Source organism: Platichthys flesus, chromosome 16 (assembly GCF_949316205.1).
Source record: "Platichthys flesus chromosome 16, fPlaFle2.1, whole genome shotgun sequence".
In the NCBI taxonomy this organism is placed as follows: Eukaryota; Metazoa; Chordata; class Actinopteri; order Pleuronectiformes; family Pleuronectidae; genus Platichthys; species Platichthys flesus.
This window is the reverse complement of record NC_084960.1, coordinates 8,337,791-8,359,924: the sequence shown is the minus strand read 5'-3', so window position 1 is coordinate 8,359,924 and position 22,134 is coordinate 8,337,791. Positions and strand designations below refer to the sequence as shown.

At 45.5% G+C, this 22,134-nt stretch overlaps 2 protein-coding genes across 3 annotated transcripts in view; both read left to right on the top strand.

Moving 5' to 3' along the window:
• The window catches only part of crebbpb (CREB binding protein b), a 30,332-nt gene extending 17,542 nt beyond the window's left edge, over window positions 1-12,790 (top strand). The window contains exons 10-31 of one of the 2 annotated variants that reach the window (XM_062407984.1): window positions 79-253; window positions 398-460; window positions 756-877; window positions 1,409-1,597; window positions 1,756-2,163; window positions 2,389-2,553; window positions 2,863-3,043; window positions 3,361-3,479; window positions 3,576-3,815; window positions 3,940-4,028; window positions 5,663-5,743; window positions 5,879-5,935; window positions 6,038-6,115; window positions 6,253-6,320; window positions 6,413-6,563; window positions 7,407-7,553; window positions 7,660-7,773; window positions 7,880-8,045; window positions 8,351-8,518; window positions 8,770-8,931; window positions 9,042-9,323; window positions 9,414-12,790. In XM_062407984.1, the coding sequence (XP_062263968.1) occupies window positions 79-253; window positions 398-460; window positions 756-877; window positions 1,409-1,597; window positions 1,756-2,163; window positions 2,389-2,553; window positions 2,863-3,043; window positions 3,361-3,479; window positions 3,576-3,815; window positions 3,940-4,028; window positions 5,663-5,743; window positions 5,879-5,935; window positions 6,038-6,115; window positions 6,253-6,320; window positions 6,413-6,563; window positions 7,407-7,553; window positions 7,660-7,773; window positions 7,880-8,045; window positions 8,351-8,518; window positions 8,770-8,931; window positions 9,042-9,323; window positions 9,414-11,783 (5,595 nt within the window). In that variant the 3' untranslated portion in view covers window positions 11,784-12,790. Of the gene's footprint in view, window positions 1-78; window positions 254-397; window positions 461-755; window positions 878-1,408; window positions 1,598-1,752; window positions 2,164-2,388; window positions 2,554-2,862; window positions 3,044-3,360; window positions 3,480-3,575; window positions 3,816-3,939; window positions 4,029-5,662; window positions 5,744-5,878; window positions 5,936-6,037; window positions 6,116-6,252; window positions 6,321-6,412; window positions 6,564-7,406; window positions 7,554-7,659; window positions 7,774-7,879; window positions 8,046-8,350; window positions 8,519-8,769; window positions 8,932-9,041; window positions 9,324-9,413 lie in introns of both variants that reach the window. The other variant, XM_062407983.1, reaches the window with a different exon arrangement.
• A 1,122-nt stretch (window positions 12,791-13,912) lies between these two features.
• Window positions 13,913-21,996, top strand: trap1 (TNF receptor-associated protein 1). The gene is made up of 18 exons (XM_062407987.1): window positions 13,913-14,130; window positions 15,176-15,358; window positions 15,451-15,533; window positions 15,620-15,760; window positions 16,024-16,095; window positions 16,257-16,417; window positions 16,535-16,644; window positions 16,748-16,821; window positions 17,586-17,741; window positions 17,943-18,063; window positions 18,509-18,578; window positions 18,719-18,866; window positions 18,972-19,157; window positions 19,291-19,429; window positions 19,531-19,616; window positions 20,167-20,312; window positions 20,439-20,511; window positions 20,777-21,996. The coding sequence occupies exons 1-18, from the start codon at window positions 14,010-14,012 to the stop codon at window positions 20,876-20,878; spliced, it is 2,172 nt and encodes a 723-aa protein (XP_062263971.1). The 5' UTR covers window positions 13,913-14,009; the 3' UTR covers window positions 20,879-21,996.
• The last annotated feature ends 138 nt before the right edge of the window (window positions 21,997-22,134 follow it).

Sequence of the window (22,134 nt, the reverse complement as noted above, 5' to 3'; positions counted from 1 at the left end):
TTATGAGTAAGGCCTTTTTTTGTTAAATTTGAATACATTTTTATTTTAAATGTCTTGCTTGTTTTTGTTTCTCATTAGGACGAGTATTACCACTTCTTGGCAGAAAAAATTTACAAGATCCAGAAGGAGCTGGAGGAGAAGAGGCGCTCACGGCTCCAGAAACAGCCCGGCATGTCGGCCACAGGTGGGCTTCCACAGCCTGGTATGGGTCAGCCCAACACCATGGGACCAGGACAGGCTGTCCAACCTCCCAGTTAGTAGCTTAACGTCTTTCATACTGTTTGAATGTTCTCAGTTGTTACAATTAATCATGTTTTATACAGGATGCTTTCCAAAGGATTTTCTACTACTAAGAGCAACTTTTAAATAAGCATTGCACTATCCTGTCTTGTTGCAGATGGACCTGTGCCTATGCCCAACATGCCCAATCAGATAATGAATCGAATGCAGGTGCCCCAAGGTATGTGCTCACTCTCAGTGACTCGCCAGTGTTTTCAGTGAGAAACCATTCATATGTCCTTTTCCAGCTGAGATTCCCCATTTTTAAGTCAACTCATAGTTTGACTTTTAAACGCTGTTTCGTGAGCACACCTGATTGTATAACCAGTTAACAAATCAATTTATTAGAACTCTGATTTAAGTAAGCTGTTTTAGTTCCGCTGCCAGCCCAGTAGGGCACAGAATATTCAATTACAAGAACTCTTAGGGATAGTTAACAGGTATATAATTGTTTGTGTGTCTGTGTGTTCCCACAGGAATCAATCAATTTAACCCAATGGCAATGCAGAATGCGCAGATGTCTCAGGCACCCATGGGAGCACGTGCTCCCTCCCCCATGAACCATCCCCAGCAGATGAACATGAGCTCCGTCCCCCCGGTTCGATTTCTTTTTTCTCTCTGTCAATGTGTAGCTCTGCTCAATGCTTCGGTTTCTTTCTTCAACTTGTTCTTCTTAGAGCCATGTTTGTCATTTCCTCTGTCGTTTTTTGTTCCTTACTCCATTTTCCTCCTTCGGCTCTTTCATTCATTTTTTCCTTCCTTTGGGCTGTCATATGCCTCATCATGTATTACTTACTCAATTTGTACCTATTTGAGACGAAAGCATCTATGAAAGGGGACGCAGGTCCTGATCTGTTCACAAACCAGCCTGCTGGCTGCCCCAGGAAACCTTAAATGAGACGAAGGCCTGGTTTAAAGCGATTTAATGTTCCTCCCTGGTTTTTAGATCTATTGCAAGGTATTGATACCACTGTTTGTAGAAACCAGAAGCAATTACTAGACTGTTGTGGTGGTAACATGCATGTATTCTGCATTCCCTTCATTTAGTTTATTTTACTCTGCAGGCATTGAATACAAGATACCTCCTGTTGCCATGAATCCTCTGTTAAAACTCTTTTCTGTTTTCCAGATGGGCATGTCCCCATCAAGGATGCCTCAGACACAAGGAATGATGGGTGGTCATGCGAATAACATGGTTGCAACGCAAGCCAACCAGAGCCAGTTCCTGCCACAGGGCCAGTTTCCTACAGCTGCAGGTGGAGGAATGAATGTTAATGTAGGCTTGGGCCAGCCTATAACAAAGGCTGCTGTCACTCAGGTGAGGAAACCCTTTTTGGTCCTGAGAAAAACACTGACATTTTGTATTTTACTGGACTTTGCACTGCGGAACATATTCTCACTAGTTTCAGCGTGTGGGCTGCTACATGAATGGTATGTTCTGTAGTGCTAACTGTGCGTCCCTCTTTGTTTCAGAAGCCTCAGAACTCTAACCTCCCTCTGAATGCACTGGGCTCCCTTGGCCCGCAGCTGCCCTGTGGCCCTGCAGCCCAGCCCACCAGGGGTGCAACTCCTCCACATAATCCTTCTGCCGGCCTGCAACAGCAGCAACAGCAACAGCAACAGCAACAGCAACAGCAGCAGCAGCAGCAGCAGCAGCAGTTGCACCAACACCAGTCCCAGGTGCTATCCCAGCCCTCCACCCCTGCCTCCACGGGTGGGCCCTCCCGTACCCCAACCCACATACCCAGCATCCCTGGTCCCCCCTCAGTAATGGGCACACCCCCTACCCTATCCCAGCCGCCCACGCCCCTGCAGCCCCAATCTGAAGCCCCAAGCCAAATGCAGCAGCCCACCTCAGTGAAGGCACAGCACCCCAGTACACCGGTGAGATAGTAGTTTTAACATTAAAGCTCTGTATCTCTTGTTTCACTTATGTCTTGGCCATCTTCTGTTGAATTAACTTTTTCAGGACATCTATGTCAGTATCTCATTCAGAAAGGATCTCTGACAAATAATTATTTATGGCTCTTCAGTGATCTTCAGTAAAGTCAATCCAACCTTATATATAAACGATCAGCGCAGTGATCAGAATGTCATCTCCTTCTACAGGCAGCAGCCAGTGTAGATAACCGAGTAGCCACCCCAGGCTCTGTGGCTGAGCTGAGCTCCCAGAAGGCCATGTCTGACATGAGCGGCACCGAAGCCAAACCTGAAGTAAAAGATGAAGAAGATGACAACACCTCTGGGAAGAAGCAGACTAGTATAAAAATGGAGGTATGCACGTGATTGTACAAGGTTATCTAAAAATTGTTAGGTAAGAAAGTGATTGTTCATACAAAAAATGTAAAGAAGCAAACGTTTGTCTTCGGTAGATGACACTAGAAACCATTTCTTATTGAACCCCCGGCTACTGTTGCAAATATTCTTCACCATAAAACAACCAGTTCTGCATCATATCATCTCCCAAAAAGCACATTTGACTTCTCAATTGTTGTGCTGCAAAGTAAACACATGAAATACCTACATAGTTTTATGGCGTGGAATCGTCGTATGGCTGTTTTAACCAGGATTGTGTTCATGCAGCCGGATGATGAAACCAAACCCCTAGCGGTGAAGAAGGAGGAGCCAGAGGCAGCAGAGCCAAAGCAGGAACCAATGGAGACTGAGGAGAAGAAGCCGGTGATAAAGGCAGAACCCAAAGAAGAGGAGGAGGGCGGGGCCAACAGCACGTCAGCCGCCTCCACCGCTCAGAACCGTAAAAAAAGTAAGGCCGCAGATCTTGTCTGTATACAGAGTGATTGACGAAACATTAAATGATGGAAAAATGGTTCATAGTATCAAGTGAATAAATTGTAAATATACATTTGTTGCCATTTAATCACATAAAAAAAGGTGTAAAATTGAATACCTGTGCCAATGAGGATTGACTGTAAGAACATGGTGATCAGACTCTTGGAGATCAGTGTACAGGTTGATGGAGCTTGTTGCTTTGCATTTGCATCCTTAAATTTAAATCTTGTTTTTTGCAGACACTAGAATTATGTTGGTGTTGGTTTCCTAAAAACATTATTGTCTGTCCAGTTTTCAAGCCAGAGGAGCTGAGACAAGCCCTAATGCCGACACTGGAGGCCCTCTACAGGCAGGATCCAGAGTCGCTGCCCTTCAGACAACCTGTAGACCCCATGCTACTGGGCATCCCTGTGAGTGTCCATAATCAAATACACACACACACCTGTATTTAAATTTAAGCAAACATTGATAATTATATTTTGCTCATTCCTGCTTGTGCTCTACAGGACTACCATGACATTGTGAAGACTCCCATCGACTTATCCACCATCAAGCGTAAGCTGGACACCGGTCAGTACCAGGAGCCTTGGCAGTATGTGGACGACGTGTGGCTCATGTTCAACAATGCCTGGTTGTACAACCGTAAGACATCCCGTGTTTACAAGTACTGCACCAAACTGGCAGAAGTGTTTGAGGCCGAGATTGACCCCGTCATGCAGGGCCTGGGCTACTGCTGTGGCCGGAAGGTGAGCCAACACGCGAACTGAGCACAAAAAATTGCAGGAAAAAAGAACAGAGCTTTTTTTAGTTTTTTTTTCTCCAATCCACTAACAATCACAATAACACGTTTTCACTAATGTGTCTCCACAGTACGAGTTCTCACCCCAGACGCTGTGCTGCTATGGCAAACAGTTGTGTACCATCTCCAGGGATGGCACCTACTTCAGCTACCAGAACAGGTAAAAGTGCATGCTGAGTCTGCTGAAGGGGAGACATAGGTAAAATGTGGGTTAGGGGTTATCATGAGAGGGGGTGCTGTTGGGTCAAGATAAAACCTGACTTCACATACACCTCTCCCAAAAGCAGCATCATTCCTTTACAGCGGTGTCGCAGACGCCAGTGAGAGTTGTATGTTGTGGCTTAACAGAATGTGCATGATTGCGTTTGATGTCGTCCTCATACAACAAGCACCAAAGCTCCCCCTGCTGTTTAGGAACTGCCACTGCACCTCAATATCATTCCAATGCAACAATGTGTAATTATCACACACACTTGCTACTAAATGTGGTTTGGTTCACCAGCAACCACAAAGAAATCAGGGATAATGATAATTTTATTGGCTCCTCAGATTGTCTAAGAATCGCTGAGCAAGGATTTATCATTTGCTAAGATAGTTATCCTAAAGTCGAAAATATGAGCTAAAAAATGATTTTCTTCAATAAAAAGGATCAAGTCCCTTTCCCTGAAGGACTCACTCATTTGTATGTGTGTGTTCAGCCTCTTCTCCCGTGGCATGACCATATGTGGGGGATAACTGGACTTTATTAATACACCAGCATTTGGATCAGTAAATACAAGAACACTAAACTTTGACTTGTCTTTCCATAAAACTACAACAAAAAATAACCAAGAATAGGAAATAGGGTGTGTGTGTGTGCATGTCTCACACAATCTTAACGTCCAGAGTTCAATCCGTATATATACAAAGTCTGTTTCCATCTCCCCCACAAGCCCAACACAGTTCAGTTAAATCCACTTCAAACAACAAAAAACAGATACAACAGAAATAATCCATTTTACCTTAGATCATCATAAACAAGCAACTCAGGGGATTAAACAGAAATAGAAACGTCTGTGTCGCTTCAGTAACAACAGCGTTCCTATATACAATGCGTTCAGGGCACTCACGGTACCATCGATGGTCAAGTCTGTCAGTCCAGTGGAAACTCCATAGGGAATAAATAATCCACCAGAGGATTTTCTCCTGACTTTACTACACACTTTAGTAAGAGACGTTCCTCTCCAACCTCCACAGTCATTGCTCTGAAGCTACTACTCACTTCTGTGTTGGTTCAGATTCTGCGGGGTTGTGGTGCTGGGGTTGTGGTTGGAAAAGATTGTCACTAGACACATGCTGTGGCAGCGTGTGGCGTTGTGTAGGGAGACGCGTCGCAGTTCCATCTTTGCGTAGCACGAATCGAGTTCGAGAATCGGCACAGCCCTAATGTTGCATATTACCCATGAATGCAGTGAAACAGTTTGTCCAATGTGTTTAGGTCAAACATTTCTGTATTGTTGACATTCATATACCGTCTTTCACATTTTAGAATGTTTCCCCACATTCTCTTCCAGTTTGAATGAGAGCGATTGGATCATGACCATTAAAACTGCGACTAACATACCTCTGCCTGCGTGTGTATGTACATGGGTGTGTGTGTGTGTCCCTCTGTCTGTCCGCTGCCCATGCTCCGTCCTTGTTTGTTTCCATTTGCCCCGTTCACTCTGCATCCTTCCACCTTGTACACCTGTTTGCCTGTGCTGCTTCTGTGTGTGCTGGCTGCAGTTCACCCAAATATGGCCTTATTGCCGACAGGTATCACTTCTGTGAAAAGTGCTTCAATGAGATCCAGGGCAACAGTGTGACGCTTGGAGACGACCCGGCACAGCAACAGACGTAAGTAACCAGGCCCGGGTGGCTGAGCTCTTCTTGGTGATCATCATGTGAGATGATTGGTCTGTTTTCACTCTGGACTTTCATTTCAAGGAGCCATCATGAACTCAGTTCTCTCTTTATGTCTCTTTCATGCAGCAAGATATTGAAAGACCAGTTTGAAAAGAAGAAAAACGACATGTTGGACTCTGAGCCGTGAGTACCGTCTGGCCTCATCTATTAATCTGATGGCAGTGATGCTTCTTCTTCACTTTTTTTCAAAGAACACACTGATAAAGCAAATGTCTGTCGCTGCAGGTTCATTGAATGTAAAGACTGTGGACGAAAGATGCATCAAATCTGCGTGCTGCACCATGACCTCATTTGGCCAACAGGGTGAGTCTTTGTTTTGCTGTTGAATAAGTATTCAGCCATTTGAGCATACACAGTCCATGTTTCTTCCTTTATATCTTTATTTGCTGGAGTTAATGTGTGGTGACACTAAACCACGAATTTCATCTTTCCTCCACTAGTTTTATCTGTGACAACTGTCTAAAGAAGTCCAATAAAACAAGAAAGGAAAACAAGTTTGCAGCAAGAAGTAAGTTACACGAAATGAAACGACTCTCACATTAAACTTAATCTTTCACCTAAGTTTTGATGTTCACACTTCACTTGTTTGTGTTGATAAAGGACTGCAGTCCACAAGGCTGGGAACCTACATTGAGGACAGAGTTAATAAGTACTTGAAAAGGCAGAACCATCCAGAGGCCGGGGAAGTGTTTGTGCGAGTGGTGGCCAGCTCTGACAAAAATGTGGAGATTAAGCCTGGCATGAAGTCTAGGTAAGGTTCACACCAGCTGATAAAGGGTGTTTCTTTGGATTGGGGTTGTCTTTAAATGTTGATGTGGCTTTGTCCTCTTGTCTCACTGAGAAAGAGAAGTTTGTGATTAGTCAAATGCTTTTGTAGAGAATGTGCTCATTATTTACTTTGTATGTGATGTGCCATTAATCGAATATGTACACAATGAAGATGGCTCGGAATAAAGGCATGTTTAAGAGAAGGGATGACATGGAAAACAGGTCTCCAGCTAGATTTGAAATGGGGAATATGAATATGGTGAATAATAACCTCAAAGAGAGATCGGTTGTATAAATAAAGTGAAGATGTAAAGTTTAAAATGATAATCTGTGGATTGTGCCCCTGTCGGAGTCAGAGCCTCCTCGTGAGATGCTTTTGACGGACATTTTTTAAAACGCAGCATTCTCTGCGGCTAGCAGCCAGTTAGCATACACGGCGGCTAGCAGCCAGTTAGCATGGCTAGCATCATTATCATAGCCGAGCCTTGCAGTGTTAATACCAAGGAGCCTGAGTCATCTGCTTTATTAACGTGCAGAAGACCAATGGTTTCATGGAGAGGAAATTAAATGCAGTAACATACACACACGCATATGTACGAAGATGAACGTGCGCTCCGACTGGACAGAAGAGCTCACATTTCAACACATACAGAAAGGATGTGACTTAATTCTCTGCTCATGACGCCATTTCTCTTTTTCTTCAACTAGAATATAGCTGTAAGGTGCTATGTTGAGGTTTAAAACTTGTGTATATATAAACTTTACAAATGTTGCAAGTTAAAGTCTAATTCTCTGTTACTTACCTTCTGCTGCTCTGTTTCCCCAGGTTTGTAGACTCAGGCGAGATGGTGGAGACTTTCCCATACAGAACCAAAGCACTTTTTGCATTTGAGGAAATAGACGGGGTGGACGTTTGTTTCTTCGGCATGCACGTCCAGGAGTACGGCTCAGAATGCCCCTTTCCAAATACCAGGTAAAACTACAGCGGAAGATAATGCCGCCATGCACATTTCTCCCCAGTTGACTTTGTTTTTTGAGTGCATTAATCGTGAATCCAATTTTTCTTGTTTGCCTTGCAGACGGGTTTACATATCATACCTTGACAGTATTCACTTCTTCAAACCACGGTTGCTAAGGACTGCAGTGTACCATGAGATCTTAATAGGTTACCTGGAGTATGTGAAGAGACTGGGGTGGGTGAAGATTAACATCAGTATTTTTGTCATCTTCTTCATTTCTTATAAATGTATTCAATAATGTATCACTCCTGCAAGTGCTGATAATATATGTCCCGGTCAGGTATGTGATGGGTCACATCTGGGCCTGCCCACCCAGTGAGGGAGATGACTACATTTTCCACTGTCACCCCCTGGACCAGAAGATCCCTAAACCCAAGAGGCTTCAAGAGTGGTACAGAAAGATGCTGGACAAGGCGTTCGCTGAGAGGATCCTGCACGATTACAAGGTTAGAAAATTCACTACAAAATCTAACCTTGTTACTATGACAAGAAAAATGTGAATTTATCATGAACCACTGTGTTATTTCTAAGTGTGCACAATAAGAGGGGCTCCCCCTTGTGTTCAGTATCAGTCAGCGACAATTTTGGTTCCAAAAAACTACTATTCTGACCTTTCTGGAGAGATGGATACATATTTGGGGCTTATATTCATAGTTATCGCCACATTCATATTTAGTTTGGTTTTCTTCTTCCTCATTAGGAACCTTGTTACTATGTCACCTGATTGTGAGTCGTGTGTGTCTGTGTTCAGGACATTTTCAAACAGGCAACAGACGACAGACTGACCAGTGCCTACGAGTTGCCGTATTTTGAAGGTGACTTCTGGCCTAATGTTCTTGAGGAGAGCATCAAGGAGCTTGAGCAAGAGGAGGAGGAGAGGAAGAAGGAGGAGAACACTGCCTCCTGTGAGACACCCGAGGTGAGTTTGTTGGATTGTTGTCTCTGAGTGTTTAGAAATGGGTTTTACAAAAAGGAATTATCTTGTTAGGCCAAAATCAGCAGCCTGGCACTTAGGCCGTCTGTCTCACCCTCGATTTTATTATCCCCAAGTTCATATTATATAAAAGCTTTCAGTAGCCACTCAGGCATTGTATAACCACTCAACTTAATGGCTAGCCTCATCTTGCCTGTTGTGCAACGTCTGAACGTTCTTGTCCATCTTTTTTCAAGGGAACCCCGACTGACAGCAAGAATGCCAAAAAGAAGAACAACAAGAAAGCCAACAAAAACAAGAGCAGCGTCAGCCGAGCCAACAAGAAGAAGCCTGGGATGCCTAATGTAGCTAATGATCTGTCCCAGAAGCTCTACGCCTCGATGGAGAAACACAAGGAGGTAGGAAACCAATCAAGCAGCTATAACAGATTTTATAGACACTTTTGATACTGACTGATATTGATGATACTGATGGTACTATGTATGTCATCTCTCCTTTCTTCTACCAGGTATTTTTTGTCATCCACCTCCATGCTGGGCCAGTCATCAACACCCTGCCGCCCATAATGGACCCCGACCCTCTGTTGACCTGTGACCTAATGGATGGCCGTGATGCCTTTCTGACTTTAGCCAGGGACAAGCACTGGGAGTTCAGTTCTCTGCGGAGATGCAAATGGAGTACAATGTGCATGTTGGTGGAGCTGCATAACCAGGGCCAGGACCGCTTTGTGTACACCTGCAATGAATGCAAGCACCACGTGGAGACTCGCTGGCACTGCACCGTCTGCGAGGTAGGAAACGATGAAATTGCACCATCTATCAATTTTGAATTCAGTTTAAATCTTAACATAACCTTGATGTTTCTTCATATTTCTCATCAGGACTACGACCTATGCATCAACTGCTACAACATTAAGGGCCATGAGCACCAGATGGTGAAGTGGGGCTTGGGTTTAGACGACGACAGCAACAGTCAGGGTGGAGAGGCCTCCAAGAGCCCGCAGGAGAGCCGGCGCCTCAGCATCCAGCGCTGCATCCAGTCCCTGGTCCATGCCTGTCAATGCCGCAATGCAAACTGCTCTCTGCCTTCATGCCAGAAGATGAAGAGGGTGGTTCAACACACCAAGGGCTGCAAGCGCAAGACGAATGGTGGCTGCCCTGTCTGCAAGCAGCTCATCGCTTTATGTTGTTATCACGCCAAGCACTGTCAGGAGAACAAGTGTCCTGTTCCCTTCTGTCTCAACATCAAGCACAAACTCCGTCAGCAGCAGCTGCAGCATAGGCTCCATCAGGCTCAAATGATGCGCCGCAGAATGGCCACCATGGCTGGAAGGGGTATGCCCCTGCCATCTCCACCTACCTCAGCAGCCCCCGATACACCAAACCCTGTTCAGCAGCCTAATACGCCCCAGACGCCTCAGCCCATGCCCAACCAGCCCCAACAGCATCAGCCACCAAACCCTGCCAATATTGCCCAAGTATTTCCCAACAACGGCCGCATCAGCCAGCCCCCAACACCAGTCCCACAGGGCAAACCAGGACCCCAGTCATCGCCTCTGCATCAGCAGCAGTCACCTCTGCCTAACATGCCACACCAACAGCAGCCTCAGCCTCTGCCGCAGCAACAGCAGCAGCAGCAGCAGCAGCAGCAGCAGCAGCAGCAGCAGCAGCAGCAGCTGGCAGCCCTGAAGGTGGCCAAACAGATCGAGATGGTAGCCAAGGCAAAGCAACATCAGCAACAGCAGCAGAATTATGCCATGAATGGGATGCCCATGAACCATCCACGAATGATGGTGCAGGGCCAGATGCAGGGCCAGATGCAGGGCCAGATGCAGGGCCAGATGCAGGGCCAGATGCAGATGATGCAGGGTCCGCGGGGCCCTCAGGTGATGCAGCAGGGCCAGTGGGGTCCAGGAATGCAGAACCCCATGCAGAATCCCCAGGGTCATCCGCCACAGGTCCCTCCTCAACAAGGCCCCATGGCCCCTCAGCAGGCTCAGGGATCTCCCATGCCTCAACAGGGCCAGATCATGCAGAGACCCATAATGCCTCAGCAACAGGGTCTCCAGATGCCTGGAGTCATGCCTCCCCAGGGGCCCTCACAGCAGGGCATGACACCACAGCAGCAAAACATGCCCCGGGTGATGCCTGGAAACATTGCTCCGAGTGCCCTACAGGACTTGCTGCGAACCCTCAAATCTCCCAGCTCCCCTCAGCAGCAACAGCAGGTTCTCAACATCCTCAAGTCTAACCCCCAACTCATGGCCGCCTTTATTAAACAGAGGACAGCGAAGTACCAGGCCAACCAGCCACAGCAGCAGATGCAGCAGAACCCTCAGGCCATGCTGGGGTCTCAGGCAGGAATGCAGGCCATGGCAGCCATGGCAAACCAGGTGCAGAGGCCAGGGATGGCACCCCAGCAGCAGCCTCCTCAGCAAGTAGGGCCCCAGAGCATGGCACCCATGGGCCCCCAAGGCCAGATGATGAACGCTGCTCAAAATGGCAATCCCCAGCTGTACCGTAGACAACAGCTGCTCCGGATGCAGCAGATGCAGCAGCAGCAGCAGCAGCAGGCGCAGCAGCAAGCGGTGCAGCAGCAGGGAGGAATGCCTCAGAGCCATAGTCAGTTCCCTCAGCAGCAGCCAGGGCCAGCCAGCTACTCCCAGCTTCGTATGCAGCAGCAAATGGCTATGCAAGGAGGTGGGGGCCCCATGGGCCAGCTCCCTCCCACATCCCAAATGGGCCAACCTGGCATGGGCATGGATGGGTCTCAGAATCTCCTCCAGCAGCGCATGCTTCAACAGCAACAGCAGATGTTGAAGCAGCAGATGGGCTCTCCGGTGCAGGGCAACTCGATGAGTCCTCAATCACACATGCTCCAAGGCCAAGCCCAGGGAGGAGCTCATCTACCTGGCCAGGCAATGGCAAACTCCTTAGGAAACCAAGTCCGCTCCCCAGCCCCAGTGCAGTCGCCCCGTCCACCTTCGCAGCAGCCCCCGCATTCCAGTCCCTCCCCACGAATACAGCCGCAGCCTTCGCCCCAGCACGGTGCCCTCCACTCCAGCTCTCCTCACCCCAGCCTCGGAGGCCCCATGTCAGGCTCCATGGACCAGGGACACATGGGAACGCCGGAGCAGAGTGCCATGCTGCCGCAGCTTAACACACCAAATCGACCGGGGTTAAGTAATGACATGGGTATGGTGGGTGACACGACGGGAGACACGTTGGAGAAATTTGTTGAAGGATTGTAGCATTTCATGACAGAAGGCCTTGTTCTGTTTTCAGCTGAGAAAATTTTGTACTTGCTGATGTAAAAAGCGAAAGAAAAACAAACTAATGAGTCATATGAGGCCTACGGACTGTGAACTTTCCTGAAACCAAGGGACTGCTTTTTCTTCCTACACAGAGTGATTTAATAGTTGCTGTTGAAAAGAAGACAACAAAGACACAAAGAATATATTTTTGGTTCCAGACCAGCCATGCAAGAATTTGCCCTGGTCTTTGTGTTGTTTTAATTTGTTTTTCATTTGTTATGCTCTGGTATTGACTTTTTTAACAAAACTTCTCAAAACAAAAAATATTTCAATTTATTATTCTTTTTTTATTTTGTACCTTTGCAAATTAATATCGTATTTGTGTTGAGAAGACTGTAAAATTATTTGCCTGGGGAATTTTTTGCCAGGTTTCACCTCTTGCTCAGTTTCTCTTGTTCCTGGCTAATTTATTCTAATATGCCATTTTTCAAAAGGACTGCCTTTGGGAAAGCCTTAATTTCTTTCCTGCTTGCAGAGTCTATGGGAGATTAACGTATTTGTATAGATCTAGGAACTATTGCACACACCCAAACACAACATGCAGGTGTTAGAAAAACTTGCATTGAAGCTTGTAATGTTCACAGGTGCCAGAATGTTCAGTTTACTGGCCCGGGCCCAGTATTTGTCTTGCAGATGTTTAAAAAAAATTGCTTTGTCTCTCCTTCAGTATAAAGAAATTCTCATTACATACTGAACCTCTTTTGCCTGTGGTGGGAAATTAATTTGTTTGACTGCTGATTTGTATTCAGAGAGAGTTTTGTGCATCATGGTCTCTCTTGCATTAAACTTGAATTGATGAACTGTTCTCTAATGTAAATCATGCAGCTAGACAGTACTGTAAATATGCAGAAAATAAGAATGAAATCACTGTACAAACTGGTTCAAATGGCTCATTTCGTACTTATATACCATATTGTTAAATAAACCTGTGTGCCACAGACTAATTCTAAGTCTATTCTTTTGTAGAAAACTATATCGGGGTCATCAGTCAACTACTGATTGCGTTCATTATTAATCACTATAAAACAGAGCTTTAATTTAGCGTAGCTTAGTTTACGATCAAGTAAAAGGGAGAAAACCCAATCTACCCGTTTGAGAAGCTGGGACCATCAATTCTTTGGATTTTAGTTGAAGACTGATATAAATCATTAATTGATTTTCCAATAGAGTAGCATATTATTACCTCCACCATGGGGGGGTTGATTTCAGCCCTGTCAGTTTGTTTATAAACACGATTATCAAATAATTCCTGGACGAATTACCAAAAATCATGATGGAGAGAAGTGGTATGAACCCAGGAAATGTAGTATCAGATCTGGATCCAGCAGAAGATCACTTTCCAAAACATTGTGGGATTGTTTTTCCACATTTCGTATTAATGAAGTATAATTAATGGATGTTGATGGGAAAAACTGGCACATTTAGGGGAAAGACGTGTGTGTGTGTGTGTGTGTGTGTGTGTGTGTGTGTGTGTGTGTGTGTGTGTGTGTGTGTGTGTGTGTGTGTGTGTGTGTGTGTGTGTGTGTGTGTGTGTGTGTGTGTGTGTGTGTGTGTGTGTGTGTGTGTGTGTGTGTGTGTGTGTGTGTGTGTGTGTGTGTGTGTGTGTGTGTGTGTGTGTGTTGCGGATTAGACGAAAAATCTGGATCTAGTAAATTTAAAAGTGGCTTCTCAGGTGGGACGTTGGCCGACATATCTATTGTACTGATTTCCCGGCCAGTTGCAAATAAGTTTTACACTGCACTCATCATAAACCTAACAAACTTAGTCACCATATTTTCAAACATTTACGTCTGATGATCGGACTAAAAGTAAAACGATCACCGTTTGACCTTGACGGGCGAAAAAAGAAATGAGAACAAATTCTATTATAAATGGGATAAGCAGCAACAATAAACTTGCCCAGAAAAAACTAGCATTGGTTAAAATCAATCATACTGAAATAAAATGGTTCGTTAATCCACCAAATGGGATTGTAATCGATTGAGTAACGCCCACTTCTCATCAGGCAGCGCGAAGACGCACCATACCTACGTCATCACGAGGCGCGGGGTCCTGACTGTGTCGTTTCGTTCAGCGTGTGTGTGTGTGTGTCTCTCTCTGCGGGTCAAACTATCCACGGGTCAACCTGTCTTCGTGTCTCTCGTCTCTCCCACCGCCGTCCTCATGTCCCGGTGTCTCTCGCTGGCTCGGTTCGTGCTCGGTTCCTCCCGGGGGACCGGCACGCTTCTAACGACGTGCACGCGAGGGCTGAGCAGCAGAACCGCCTCGCGCTCCTTGTCCGCAGGTGAGCTAGTGTTTGTTAGCATCGTTAGCCGGGTTAGCTGAGCAGAGCCACAAGGTGAGATTCAGGGCAAAATGTGGAATTTACCCGCCGGTAGTTCGACACTATGAGCCCGGTCTGTCAGTCCGACCCGTGCGCGACATGTGCGGGTGGATTAAACCAACAATGTACTTTAAATACAAAGTTATTACACAGTCATATCAGACTGTTGACTGAATCCATGTAGTTTATCACCCAAAGTAAATACACCATTGTTTAAATAACAGAAGAAAGGTTCCTGAAGTGTGATGTCACCTCAGGGTCCCTCTCACTGATTCCACTTTCCCCACAAAACAAAACAACATCAGCTATTAAAAGTTTTCAAGCCAGAAAATTGAAAAGTCGTCGTTTCCATTTTTTCTTGTTAGCAGACACTTAAATCTGTAAATTCATACAATGAGGTCCATGGGGGAGTGGTCTCAGACTATTGGACCTGAGTTTTATTTCTTTCCCTGCTTTGTTTTTGTTGTTGTTGTCAGTGAGGAGCTGATGGTTTGTTCCTCTCTAGTATCAATAAGCTCCAAGACCCTGATCAGACCTGGTATTGACATCCGCTCGGATGGATTCGATCACTAGGGGTCAGCTCTAAGTTGGCAAATAATCAAGTACATCATTTGTGTTTGTGAATGTCAAACTGGGAAACCATAGTGGGTCAGAGTATGTCAGCTTATTGGCGTACTCTCATATGAAGGATGTTTCCCAGGACGCATTTAAATTCACACAACGAAACCAATGTGGCCAGTTGTGTCCCAGACCACCTCCGAATGGGGTGTGGGTGATCGGACCTTGGAACGTGTTTGGATGTTTTCAGACTTGAATTTGGTAACAACCTCATGTGTTTGGATCACACAGGGCGGATGTTAATACAAGGTGTGATCTTGGTGTTTGGAGCTTATAGATACTATCAGACCACTGATAAATACAGACCCTCAGCACAGCCTCATGAAGACAAAGAAAACCCATGAGATGTTTTCTAACCTCCCCACTGTCTTAACCCTCCTGTCCTCAGACTTGCGGGTCACCCAGCAGCAGAGGTGGAGCAGTCAGGCCCGACTGTGGAGCGCTCAGCGTTCCTGCCTCGGTGTCTGCCAGCAGTCTTACTACAGCACTCAGGAGGCTGAGAAGGAGCCTGAGAAGGAGCCAGAGGAGGAGCGCCTGCACACCATCATCAGTGACACAGAGTCTGTTCAAGGTGCGGGAGCAGCTGGAGTTGAATCCATTCTTTGTCATCATCTGTTAGATTTTTGATAATCTAACATTTTGTCTCACCCCTGATTCTTCCAGGCGACTTCTCCAAACATGAGTTTCAGGCTGAAACCAAAAAGCTGCTGGACATTGTTGCGAGGTCCTTGTACTCAGAGAAAGAGGTAAGAGAGTGTGTATTGGAAAACAACCTTAGCTACGCTGACATGAGAGTTTATTAAATATAACGGCTGCCTTCTCGTCCCACCAGGTGTTCATCAGGGAGCTGATCTCGAATGGTAGTGATGCGTTAGAAAAACTGCGTCACAAACTGATGACAGCGGGGGGTGAAACGGCTCCCATGGAGATCCACCTGCAGTCCGACGCTGCCAAGGGCACCTTCACCATCCAGGTACAGCCCCGTCTGAACAAATGTTTCATTGTGCAGTAAAACCACATAGAAGCTCCCATGAAATCCTTTTCAATGAAACTCATCAGAATTATTATGAATCAATGCACGGCGTGATTTCCCTTATGTTTCCAGTGTTAGTCACAAACTGTGACGTTTCAGTTTGTTTTCTAGTATGGTTTTGACCAGGCTTGCCACCTGGTGGAAAAAAATGGTACTACAGCTTACAATGACTGACGTTGACTGAGGAATTTCTGTGCCAATAGGACACCGGAGTGGGGATGAACCAAGAGGAGCTGGTGGCCAACCTGGGGACCATCGCTCGCTCCGGTTCAAAGGTGACTTGTTTGTAGTTCTTTGCACCTTTTTCACTCATCATTTATTCATTAATGAAAAGGTATCTACTTTTTGTATAAGTAAACAGCAAGTTCAAATGTGTGTATATGATTTATCTGGCTGTTCTCACTTTCTGTCAAAACTACTCTTCTATTCATTACAGGCCTTTCTGGACGCTCTGCAGGACCAGACGGAGGCCGGTAGCTCCATCATTGGTCAGTTCGGGGTCGGGTTCTACTCCTCCTTCATGGTGGCTGACAGGGTGGATGTTTACTCGCGCTCTGCTGAGCCCGATGCTCCTGGTTACAAGTGGTCATCAGACGGGTGAGTGCAATAAGAGGAAGCGTATTATTTCAGTTCCTGGGTGTGATACTGTTTAACAGCATAACAAAGCTCTGGTCCTGATGATCCTCAGATGTTCTCTCTCATTGTCTCCATCAGCTCTGGAGTTTTCGAGATTGCTGAAGCTAGTGGTGTTCATCCGGGAACAAAGATCGTGCTGCACCTCAAGGATGACTGCAAGGAGTTTTCCACTGAGGACAGAGTTAAAGGTAAAACTTCGGAGGCTTCTTCAGCAGTGAAAAAAAACTTCCAGAGATCTTTTTGATTAAATGCATCCCTCCCCGTGACGACAACCTGTTGTATCTCTTTCAGAGGTCGTTACAAAGTACAGCAACTTTGTCAGTTTCCCCATTTTCCTGAATGGACGGCGGCTCAACACTCTGCAGGTGAGTCGCTCTAGTTCTGTTTGAAAAAAAAGAAGAGACTACAGCAATCTCAAGTCGTTAAGATCCAGTGCTATAGTCAGAATGATTTATCGTTAAGCTGATGAGCAACCTCAATTACAATTATAGTCATAACGTTTTGCTAACGGTATTTTAGGGATCATTGACATTTTTTAGAGATACATGTTTTGGTTGAAATATCGGTTATGGAAATGTTTTACTCTACTATTATTGAGATCAGCTTCATCCCCATAATATCCCGGCTGTATTCAGCACTACACAAACATTTGAGACATCTTAATCTTTAGAGCAAAACAGGAGGAAACTTCCAATCTTATTTTTTTACAAATCACAAATTACATACAGTAAATCAACTGTACAGGAATGTGCATCTTGTGCATTTTACTATTCACAAATAACGAGAACGAAGCATGTAAGTGTTTCTTTGTATCACTAATGTAATTTTTTTAAACCATATCAGCGGAGTATGGATGAAAAATATAAAGCTTCATGTTAAGGCAAGATTTTGGGTGAATTAAGGCTGTGTTTGATTTCTACTTGATCTCAACATATTAGTAGGTAATTATAAAATTAGATTCTCATACTGAACACATTGTCCCTAATGAAGACAGATTTGAATATAAGGTTGATGCTCTGACAATGAAGATTTCACAAAATTATCTAACGTCTGAGCTGAAAGTATTCATGGTAAAAGCATGCACAGTCCTTTTTAAGCTAACTGTTGTTCGACCTCCGTCTCCCTGCAGGCTTTGTGGATGATGGAGCCGAAGGAGATCAGCGACTGGCAGCATGAGGAGTTCTACCGCTACATCGCCCAGGCCTACGACAAGCCCCGCTACACGCTGCACTACCGCGCCGACGCCCCGCTCAACATCCGAAGCATCTTCTACGTTCCTGAGGCGGTGAGGAGCTCGGGACACGTTTTGTTTCTCTCTCTGCTGCTTTATTTATAAGAGTCTTGCTCAAGGCCTGGACATGGTTTAACAAACCCGTGAATTCAGTAATTTAAATACTCCTCTCTCCAGACCAAACATTAGTTCAGTGGCACTGGGTAAACTAAAGTTTTCATCAATGTTTTGATAAAAGATTCTATTGACCAACAGAAGCCGAGCATGTTTGACGTGAGCAGGGAGATGGGCTCCAGCGTGGCTCTGTACAGCAGGAAGGTCTTGATCCAGACCAAAGCCACTGACATCCTCCCCAAGTGGCTGCGCTTCCTCCAAGGTTCGGATCCTCCTGCTTTGATGTGTTTGATTCTATGTACTGAAGCAGTCCTTCTTCCATGTGTGGTTAAGTAATACAAAAACAAAATGGTGGAGGAAGTTTTGACATTTTGACGCCTGCAGTTTCTTAACAACTCGCAAAGCCTCTTCTCTGAAAGTTCTGCCATTGTTGACATTTCTTCCACGTGTCCTGTGGCTGTCTCACTCACTAGTGGCTCCACTGCCCCTGGGATTTTCGGTGGTACTGCTCCGTTTCGTTTGTTTGTCCATATCTGTAATATTTCAGAAGACGTGCTCCAATGAGTAAGAAATGATCGCAGAGTGTGGAAAGAAGGCTCAGTTTGTTGCCGTAATCGCATCTAACCTTTAATTGAACCGTAAGATGATAAGGAATGCAATGCATTATGTCAATGAGTGTCCCTAACAGGGTTTGTGTGTGTGTGTAGGTGTGGTGGACAGTGAGGACATCCCTCTGAATCTGAGCAGAGAGCTGTTGCAAGAGAGCGCCCTCATCAGGTACAAGACCAGTTTTACAACTTGCTGTGTTCTTTGTTTTATATGTTATCTCTTCCCTTCCTGTGGTTGATGACCCTTGAAAAAATTGTTCCATTTTCTTTATAATTGGTCAGTGATTCATTTTTTACTCCTGACTTCAGGAAGCTCCGTGACGTTCTGCAGCAGCGGGTGATCCGCTTCCTGCTGGACCAAAGCAAGAAGGAGCCGGAGAAGTACAACAAGTTCTTTGAGGACTACAGCCTCTTCATGAGGGAGGGCATCATCACCACCCAGGAGCAGGACGTCAAGGTGACCCACTCTTTGGTTTTTAGAAGGGAAAGGTTAATAAAGATGCCTGGAGGAGGAATCACTGTCCAGAAACATGTTGTCTCACCAGCAGCTGTCTCCCTACAGGAGGACATCGCGAAGCTGCTGAGGTTTGAGTCGTCCGCTCTGCCGGCTGGTCAGCAGACCAGTCTGATGGAGTACAGCTCTCGAATGAAGGCCGGCACGCGCAACATCCACTACCTGTGTGCCCCCAACCGCCACCTCGCAGAGCACTCCCCCTACTTTGAGGCCATGAAACAGAAAGACATGGAGGTGAGAGGCCGACGTGACAGATGGTGATGGATCCATTACCTGTATTGATCTTATTGGAAGCAAATTATTAATACACTATAATAACCCGGTCCATGAAAAATCCAGTGAAACCCTGTGTCATGTGTCTGTGCAGGTGTTGTTCTGCTTCGAGCAGTTCGATGAGCTGACCCTGCTCCACCTCAAGGAGTTTGACAAGAAGAAACTGATCTCCGCCGAGACGGACATCGTGGTGGATCACTACAAGGAGGAGAAGTTTGAGGACAGCAAACCAGGTCTGCTTCTCTCCCCTCTATCGCCAAGTTCACACCTTCATTCTCCCCCCCGCCTCAATGTTTAATCCTGCCCCTTGTTTCCTGTCGTCTTTCCTCTGCAGCCTCTGAGCGTCTGACACAGGAGGAAGCGGACAACCTGATCGCCTGGATGAAGAACGCTCTCGGCCCTCGAGTCACCAACATAAAGGTAAAGATAAGATGAATGGGTATTTAGGAATCAGAATTTCACAGGGTTGCTGCTTGTGTATGTTTACAAATTGTCAGGCTCTTAAATAGAGGTGAACGATATGACAATATTAGATTGTGAATGATTTAGATTGTCTCTGAGATCTGCCTCTACAGAGACACTACAATGTCCGTTATATTATGGGTTAGGGATATATAACCCTAACCTTAATATATTCATTCGTGGTTCAGTCCTACGTGACTCTGCTCACTCTCTTCTCTCTCTTGTGCTGACACGCAGACACACACACACACACACACACACGGACTCAGCTTACGTCTCTGACCCACTACAGTTGATTGTTAGTCACCACCACTACATTATCACAACTGATTAACACATAATGATCGATTCTTTTCCTCAAGGATTCAAATCTTTCTTCATAGCTGCCTGCATTCCTTCCTCATGTTTTTACACAGTCTGAGTTTGTTTCTGGACATGCGGCTTGTTTCATCCTAACTATGTAACTTCGCCCCGACATGTTTACAACGTTTCCTCCCTGGTCCCACAGCTCACCCCTCGCCTGGACACCCACCCAGCGATGATCACCGTGCTGGAGATGGGCGCTGCACGCCATTTCCTGCGCACTCAGCAGATGGCCCGCACCTCCGAGGAAAGAGCTCAGATACTGCAGCCCACACTGGAGATCAATGCAGGGTGAGAGATGGGTGGATTTTCACCTGAGTCAATTTAAGGCATAAACAAATACGGTGGTGTAACTTTAAATCAAGTCGGTTTTATGTCCAGCTCTCACTGTCGTTTACATTTTCCACCGTCTTACAGACACGATCTGATCAAGAAGATGCACGCGCTGAAAGACACAAACTCGGACCTGGCCGGACTCTTACTGGAGCAGGTAAAAACATATTTATATTTTAATAAGAAGCTGCCTTTTCTGAGCAGCTTCTGGTTTCATTTGCTTCCTGGGGAGAAACGTGAATATATGTTCACTTTTAATGAAACTTCTAAAGTGAAACATTTATCATGAATATGGTTGATATTGCTGTGTTTTGCAGCTGTAATCAACCTTCTGAGGATATTTGCATCTTTTAAAACCTTTGCTAATAGTTAAACATCCTTCCCGTGCAAAGTTAAACTCCTACTTACTTTTTACTTTTTAGATCTACGACAACGCCATGATCACAGCCGGCCTGAACGATGATCCCCGACCCATGATTTCCCGCCTGAACGATCTTCTGACTAAAGCTCTGGAGAAGCACTGAGCGCCTCACACAGACATGAGCGGTGCAGACGGACTTGGCTTTGGTGACTGAAGCATTTACAGCCACTGAAGGGCCGGAGAACTGCGGTTTCTGAAGAGCGCTACAGGCGTCACACCGAGCCATAAAGACACGTCTCCTTCCCCTCTGGTGAACTTCATATCCACGCACATAAAGGTTGGAGAGAGATGACGTGCCAGCAGCGTCCTACAGAGCTTTTCCATAAACTTCTCCGCTCTTTGTTTCAAATATTAATATCGTTCAAAAGATTGAGCTGAGCTGGTCGTGAAGTTTGTTACTTCAGTACTCGTGTTTTCAGTGTGACTTTCGTACTCCGCCCATGTGCTGCCATGTAAAAACAGGACAGGTTCCAGTAAAGCTGCTCTCAGATAGGAGCTGAACTCCAGACGGTTCCCTGAAGTTATCCGGAGGGGGGTGTATGTGAGAATCAGTTGCTGTGGACATTCTCCAGAGTTTTCCTGCCACTAAAAACTCCGGAGAGTGTCCTTGTGAGTGAGGATACAGCAGCAGATTGTCCTGAGGATTCACTCTGACAATTTAAGAATATGCCGAAGATGCCAACTTGTAAAGAGGAGATTTTAGAGTTTTTGGTGATAAGCGCAGACGCCGGTGTTGATTTGCTTACAAACAAAAACATGTTTTCCTCAGCAGAATGAATACGTTAATGCATCCTGCATGCTCTAGCAGGCGCCAGCCCTCACCTGAACGTTCCAGACATTTTCCTGTTGTGAACTCGTCCCACCTGGACAGTTTCCTGCTGCATTCTTCATGTGTGAAAAGCAAAGTCTGGGGAATGTCCAGACCCAAGTGTGTGTACGTTTTCTGGAGTTCATGTGAGAACATCTTATGTATATGATTTAAATCAGTGACTTGCGCATACTGAATATTCTGGATGCAAACCGGTCACAAACAATTAGGAAATAAAACAGTGATGCATTAAAAAAAGCCCAAAAGTGTGAAAGTAAAACTGAATTCTTGAATCATATTTCAAAATCCTGTTGAAATGGGAACGGTGTTATCCTTAAGTGTGAGTTAGAGAAAGGGTTAATAAACCACAGGCCTTGAGACGTGCATTACATCCTTCAGGCTGACGGAGCGTTTACTGTTCTCTTTGAAGTCTTTCATCTTCATATTTAATATTATGTTCATCTGTTACAAGAAGCTAAATGTTGCAAAATACATATAAACAGTTTCAAATCTGTGTTTGTTTAAGAATCTGTAGCTGCATCATAAATACA